The following is a 7,232-nucleotide window of genomic DNA, read 5'->3' on the forward strand; positions in this document are numbered from 1 at the left end:
GAAAGAGAGGAGGATGGCATTGGCTTTTCTCTACAAGTAGGGTGAGTCAACATGTTTTTTCTACTTGCACGAATGTGCACACACACACACACACACGCACACAGAAGTCAGAACCTGGACAGCCACATCATATTTAGCTTACGTTGATTGGACTAAATTGTTTTTTATCTTTTAGTTGTCACTGTATTAGACTAAGCTGAGGTTATTTGATAATGTTGAAATGGTGCTGGAATAGTGGAGGCAGCTCCTGTTGTCTTTGGGACTTGCGGTAACCCTCTGTGGTTTTAAATCAATAGCTGTTTAGGGGTCCAAACATGTCGGACACATTAGCTTGCTTGACCATGCTGTTACATGCAATATGCTTTGTGGACTTCACTGGACAGAGGTTGATATCCGGTTTTGTGATAAAACAAAGGTGTGGTTGAATGTATTCTGCCACTGTGTCTTCTTATTGTCTCGGCCTTTAGGCCTAAATATCACGGTCGCAAAGCGTATGAATTAACAGGTTTTTAGAGCAAACAATGCAATTATCACAACACAGGTTGTAATATGGCTTTTTTTTGGCGGGGTGGATGGCTTGGCTTCCCCAGTAATTTTACCCACGCACCGCTACTGATAGATGGATAGACGGCGCCGGAGGAGATGGCTGCCGTTTTACGGGCTCCTAACCTATTGTGTGTGTTTTTCCGCGTTACTTGGAACTTATTTTGTACATAATGTTTCTGCCACCGTCTCTTATGACTGAAAAGAGCTTCTGGATGTCAGGATAGCGATTACTAACCTCGTACTGGACGAAGGTTTTTTTTCTAACAAGTCGGGAAGCTAGAAATTTACTTCAGACACCCGACAAGACCCAAATCCCGTCATTCGCATGAAGAAGAGATGGAGATATCGGGGACGTAGGTCGGGGTGCCCGTGTAAGGATCCGACTGCGAGTGAGTAATCCCCCTCTACCATCAGTCCTATTAGCCAACGTGCAATCATTGGATAATAAAATGGATGAGTTCCGATCAAGACTATCGTACCAACCGGACATTAAAAACTGTAATATCTTATGTTTCACAGAGTCGTGGCTGAACGATGACATGGATAGCATACAGCTGGCTGGGTTTTCGGTGAATCAGCAAGATAGAACAGCTGCCTCCGGTAAGACAAGGGGTGGCGGTCTGTGTCTATTTGTAAATAACAGCTGGTGCACAAAATCGAATATTAAGGAAGTCTTGAGGTAAGCTGTATCCCACAGTATCTCATGATAAGCTGTAGACCACTATATTTACTAAGAGACTTGTCATCTATATTTTTCGTAGCTATATATTTACCACCACAAACCGATGCTGGCACTAAAGCGGCACTCAACGAGCTGTATAAGGCCATACGCAAACAAGAAAATTATCATCCAGAGGCGGCGCTCCTGGTGGCCGGGGACTTTAATGCAGGAAAACTTAAATCCATTTTACCTCATTTCTACCAGCATGTTAAATGTGCAACCAGAGGGGGAAAAACTCTAGACCACCTTTACTCCACACTCAGAGATGTGTACAAAGCTCTCCTTCACCCTCCATTTGGCAAATCTGACCATAACTCTATCCTCCTGATTCCTACTTACAAGCAAAAACTAAAGCAGGAAGTACCATTGACTTGCTCAATAAGGAAGTGGTCAGATGACGCCGGTACTAAGCCACAGGACTGTTTCGCTAGCACAGATTGGAATATGTTCTGGGATTCTTCCAATGGCATTGAGGAGTACACCACATCAGTCACTGACTTCATCAATAAGTGCATGTCATCCTCACAGTGACCGTACGTACATACCCCAACCAGAAGCCATGAATTACAGGCAACATCCGAACTGAGCTAAAGGGTAGAGCTGCCGATTTTAAGGAGCGAGACTCTAACCCGGACGCTTATAAGAAATCCCCTATGCCCTCCGACGAACCATCAAACAGGCAAAGCGTCAATACAGGACTAAGATTGAATCGTACTACACTGGCTCCAACGCTCGTCGGATGTGGCAGGGCTTGCAAACTATTATGGACTACAAAGGGAAGCACAGACGCAAGCTGCCCAGTGACACGAGCGTACCAGACAAGCTAAACTACTTCTATGCTTGCTTCGAGGCAAATAACACTGAAGCATGCATGAGAGCATCAGCTGTTCCAGATGACTGTGTGATCACGCTCTCCGTAGCCAATGTGAGTAAGACCTTTACACAGGTCAACATTCACAAGGCCGCAGAGCCAGAAGGATTACTAGGACGTGTACTCTGAGCATGCGCTTACCAACTGGCAAGTGTCTTCACTGACATTTTCAACCTCTCCCTGTCCAAGTCTGTAATACCAACATATTTCAAGCAGACCACCATAGTTCCTGTGCCTAAGAACACTAAGGTAACCTGCCTAAATGACTACCAACCCATAGCACTCACGTCTGTAGCCATGAAGTGCTTTGAAAAGCTGGTAATGGCTTACATCAACACCATTATCCCAGAAACCCTAGACCCACTCCAATTTGCATACCCTACCAACGGATACACAGATGATGCAATCTCTATTGCACTCCACACTGCCCTTTCCCACCTGGACAAAAGGAACACCTATGTGAGAATGCTAATCATTGACTACAGCTCAGCTTTCAACACCATAGTGCCCTCAAAGCTCATCAATAAACACCTCCCTCTGCAACTGGTTCCTGGACTTCCTGATGGGCCGCCCCCAGGTGCTAAGGGTAGGTAACAACACATCTGCCACGCTGATCCTCAACACAGGGGCCCCTCAGGGGTGCATGCTCAGTCCCTTCCTGTACTCCCTGTTCACTCATGACTGCATGGCCAGGCACGACTCCAACACCATCATTAAGTTTGCCGATGACACAATAGTGGAAGGCCTGATCACCGACAACAATGAGACAGCCTACAGGGAGGAGATCAGAGACCTGACTGTGTGGTGCAAGGACAACAACCTCTCCCTCAACGTGATCAAGACAAAGAAGAGGATTGTGGACTACAGGGAAAGGAGGACCGAGCACGCCCCCATTCTCATCGATGGGCTGTAGTGGAGCAGGTTGAGAGCTTCAAGTTCCTTGGCGTCCACATCACCAACAAACTAACATGGTCCAAGCACACCAAGGCAGTTGTGAAGAGGCACAACAAAACCTATTCCCCCTCAGGAGACTGAAAAGATTTGGCATGGGTCCTTAGCTCCTCAAAGGGTTGTACAGCTGCACCATCAAGAGCATCCTGACGGGTTGCATCACTGCGTACGGCCCAGTACATCACCGGGGCCAAGCTTCCTGCCATCCAGGACCTCTATACCAGGCCGTGTCAGAGGAAGGCCCTAAAAATTGTCAAAGACTCCAGCCACCCAAGGCATAGACTGTTTTCACGGCAAGCCGTACCGGAGCGCCAAGTCTAAGTCCAAGAGGCTTCTAAACAGCTTCTACCCACAAGCCATAAGACTCCTGAACAGCTAATCAAATGGCTACCCAGACTATTTGCATTGCCCCACCCCCACAACTCTTTTATGCTGCTGCTGCTCTCTGTTATTATCTATGCATAGTCACTTTAATAACTCTACCTACATGTACATGTTACCACGACACCGGTGCCCACGCACATTGACTCTGTACCGGTACCCCCTGTATATAGCCCCGCTTTTGTTATTTACTGTTGCTCTTTAATTATTTGTTATTCTTTCTCTTTCTTTTTCTTTTTTTTTCTTAAAACTGCATTGTTGGTTAAGGTCTTGTAAGTAAGCATCTCACTGTAAGGTCTACTACACCTGTTGAATTCGGTGCATGTGACAAATAAAATTTGATTTGATTTGTTTTGAGATCATAGCAAGAGCTGCGTGTAGCCACGTATGCAAAAACAATTCATATCCTTTGCTACTTAGTGAGTTATAATCCCAGTTATAGATCATTTGTAGTCAGTAATGGGGGAGTGATTGCTTTCTACAAGAGCACAAAACGTGTACATTTCTAGACACCTTTTGAAAAGCGAGTCAGGTAAAGAGCTTTTTTTTGTCTTAAAGGGGCAGTGTAGAATTTTGAGACAGGCTTGAAAAAGCTAAGTAGCCAATAGGCAAAGGGTAGCATACTTTGTCTGATTCGCTCTAATAATGGTATGGGAATAATAATGCATTTTATTTTGTAAAGTGGTTTCTTGCATCAAACAACGCAACAACATTTTCAGTAACCTTGTCTGAAGGACAAGTGGATAAACAGGTTAATATCAAGCCTACGTTGAACACCACATATTGGCTGTTACTGTAGGCTGAATGATAGAACAGCTATTTCCATGTTAAAATGTTATGGGATGCATTTTCTCCATTGTTTTTGATGGTAGCCACTCTGATAGGCCTACATAATGATCAGATAGCCACAGTTGCCTTCTTGGCCACTGATAAAACTGTAACTTAAAGCGGGTACAGCCTCAGTGTTCATAGTACACGCTCGCTGGAACTTGCACAGAATTTTCACAATTTTAAAGTTTGCACTCAGCAGACCTGAAATTTGGTCAGCGCCGAAAAAAATTGAGGGAACATTGGTTGGATGTTTTTGATGGAGACACACTAGAACTGACTGGCAATCTCAAAGCCCAGAAGAGTCTTACTGTTATAATCAAATAAACTATTCTTATGTAGGTCAGTCTCGAGACATATTGAGTGTCTCGATCTTGTCTCGGTGTCTGATACATTTGTGCTTGGTCACAGACAGTGAGGATTCATCATTTCTTGCCGAGACCAGCGGATTAAAAAACTCATAATTATCAGCTTCCATTCAGTCAGTGCATAAAACCGCTTTGCCAGGCCAAATATGTACACTCCTTTCTATAAACATGAATATCTTAACAGCCTTTATATCTATTATAGACATGTTTGTGCAGTGGCAAACCTATTGGACCTAGGCCTTCAGTGTGTGACAGGTTTGTGTTTCTGAAAGGACAGCAACCGTAATACCAGCGCACTCATGTAGCAGTGAGCTTTTTCTAAAACACAAATGGCGATTGTGTAGGCTACTTTGCACATGATTTCTCTAGTGTACTACATAATTGATAAATCGCAATACATCCACTACACTACTTTGATACGCATCAGTAGGGATTAAGAATTGAGTATATGCAATGCCCACTGAAACAAAAAATTGGGTATACGATTTATACCTGCGTATACCCTCCACTACAGCGGTATAGTGGAGGGTATACGCAGGTATAAACCGTATACCCACTTTTTTGTTTCAGTGGGCATTGCATATACTCAATTCTTAATCCATACTGATGTGTATCAAAGTAGTGTAGTGGATGTATTATGACTGATCAATTATGTAGTACAATAGAGAATGTTAACCCTAAGCCAGCAAAAACTGAAGAGATTATATCAGAACATCATTGAAAATAACAATGTAGTTATCATAATTTGTATATTATTATAAGAATTATTGTATAAATCCTTAGCCCTTCTCTGAAGGCTAGAAAGCCTATTGTTCCCCACTATGTTTGGGTTAGTAATCATTTGTAGAGTGGCTCTATTTACCCTCACTGTGCATCTTTTCACTATTCTGAATGTCTAAAGAATCCATATGTTGTTCTGAAATATGAACACAGAAATACTGGACATTTTGAACTCTTATTACGGTGGTGATTTGGCAAAATTGCAATCATGGTCTTGAATTGGACACATTTTTCTTGACTCGGTCTCGGACCCCTTGTCGACTTCCCGGTCTCTGTCTTGACTCGGTCTCTCCCCCGCCTCCGGTCTTGACTCAGACTTGATTTGCTCTGGTCTTGAATCGGTCTCGAACACAACACTGTTTAGAACATCCATCCATTCATTCATTCTCTCTTTCCTTCACTGTATGGCCCAGGCTGGGAGGTCAGTGAGCACTTCCTGCCCCACGGGTTGGAGCCACTACAGGAGGCACTGCTACGTCCTGAGCCCTGGCGTGGCCAGCTGGAGCAGTGCTCAACGGGCCTGCACCTTACTGTAAGGAGAGATGCATTACTACTTATAGGCCCAGGTCAAAAGGAGTAAGCTACTGCTATATAAGGAATATCTTTAGTAGCCTCTAGCCATTCTGTTGGTTCTGGAGGATAGGTGATCCACCTATGCAATAATTAGTAATGTTCTGTTTTTAATGCTCTTTCTAAGGTTTGACAGCAATCTAACAGGTGTCCAGTCGAAAAAAGACATGGCTTGGTTATGGAAATTTGCTGGGAAACAGGCCTTTTGGATCGGTAAGGGGAACATTGCTACATTCTCTGTTTGCAAATTATCTTACAGCAGAACACAGAGTTGTATTTTTCCTGAATACTTGTTTCATATGTTTACAGGCCTGTCAGGCAGCCCGGGACATTGGACCTGGACGGACGGCAGATCCCTGTCATTCTCCAGACTCAAGAGGGACCGAGCCCAAGAGCAGCAGGCCGAGAGTGCTGCCTCTCGATCCACATGTGTGTTAGCCCAAAGCCAGAAAACATGGACACCCATGACCTGCACCACGGCACCAGAACGCAGATACATTTGCTCATCACCAGCACAGAATCACTGAAGAGGAATGTGGATTACCACACTTAAAGGGCAATACCAACACAAATATTGGCAATATTTTATTTGGGGTAGTGTGCTATAGATGTTTAACTACAGTAACTAAGCACAAGCTGAATCATTGATAGCGTCAACTGGTTTTCCAGGGGGGTTGAAGGATACATGGCAAACCTACTAGTTATTGCATGTCGACAGAGAGTTTATTCATCATCTGAGAATCAAAAATATCACCTGTAAAGGACTATCCAAATAAAGTGAGACCCAAATATACTATGGAGTTATTTTATGGAGGAAAATGTCAATATAACTACATTACCCTTCAGACAAAAGATAAGCCATACGTGGGTGCTATTCTAGGGGGTGGGTGGGGTTAGGAACTCAATTACTGCAGTACTACATTGTACTACGTTGTACTTCAGTTCAAACACCGAAAGGTTTCAGTTCTAAAAAAAAGATGGTCTCTGACATTATTTACAGTTTACCTTGAAGCTGCTCTGTAAATTTGTTCATAATAAAAACCTTGAATCTTCTAAAATGTGTTTTCACCATTGCTACTATTCTAACATAGTCTGTGCATTTATGTGCATTACTGTTGCATTCCAAGCTTGTTTTGATGCATTCCAAACTGATTTTGAAATGAATGCAAATGTTTTAGAAGACTGTTGTGTTGTGATTTGGAACATTTATGGATTG

The 7,232-nt window shown here is 43.4% G+C and overlaps 1 protein-coding gene across 2 annotated transcripts in view; it reads left to right on the forward strand.

Annotated features, from left to right (window-relative positions):
• frem1b (Fras1 related extracellular matrix 1b) overlaps positions 1–7,074 on the forward strand; it is a 57,842-nt gene extending 50,768 nt beyond the window's left edge. For both annotated transcript variants that reach the window (XM_029706511.1, XM_029706512.1), the window contains 3 exons: positions 5,860–5,978; positions 6,144–6,229; positions 6,326–7,074. In XM_029706511.1, coding sequence (XP_029562371.1) covers positions 5,860–5,978; positions 6,144–6,229; positions 6,326–6,543 — 423 coding nt within the window. In that variant the 3' untranslated portion in view covers positions 6,544–7,074. The remainder of the gene's footprint in view (positions 1–5,859; positions 5,979–6,143; positions 6,230–6,325) is intronic.
• Positions 7,075–7,232: the final 158 nt, after the last annotated feature.

This window comes from Salmo trutta, chromosome 22, assembly GCF_901001165.1.
Source record: "Salmo trutta chromosome 22, fSalTru1.1, whole genome shotgun sequence".
Classification (NCBI taxonomy): Eukaryota; Metazoa; Chordata; class Actinopteri; order Salmoniformes; family Salmonidae; genus Salmo; species Salmo trutta.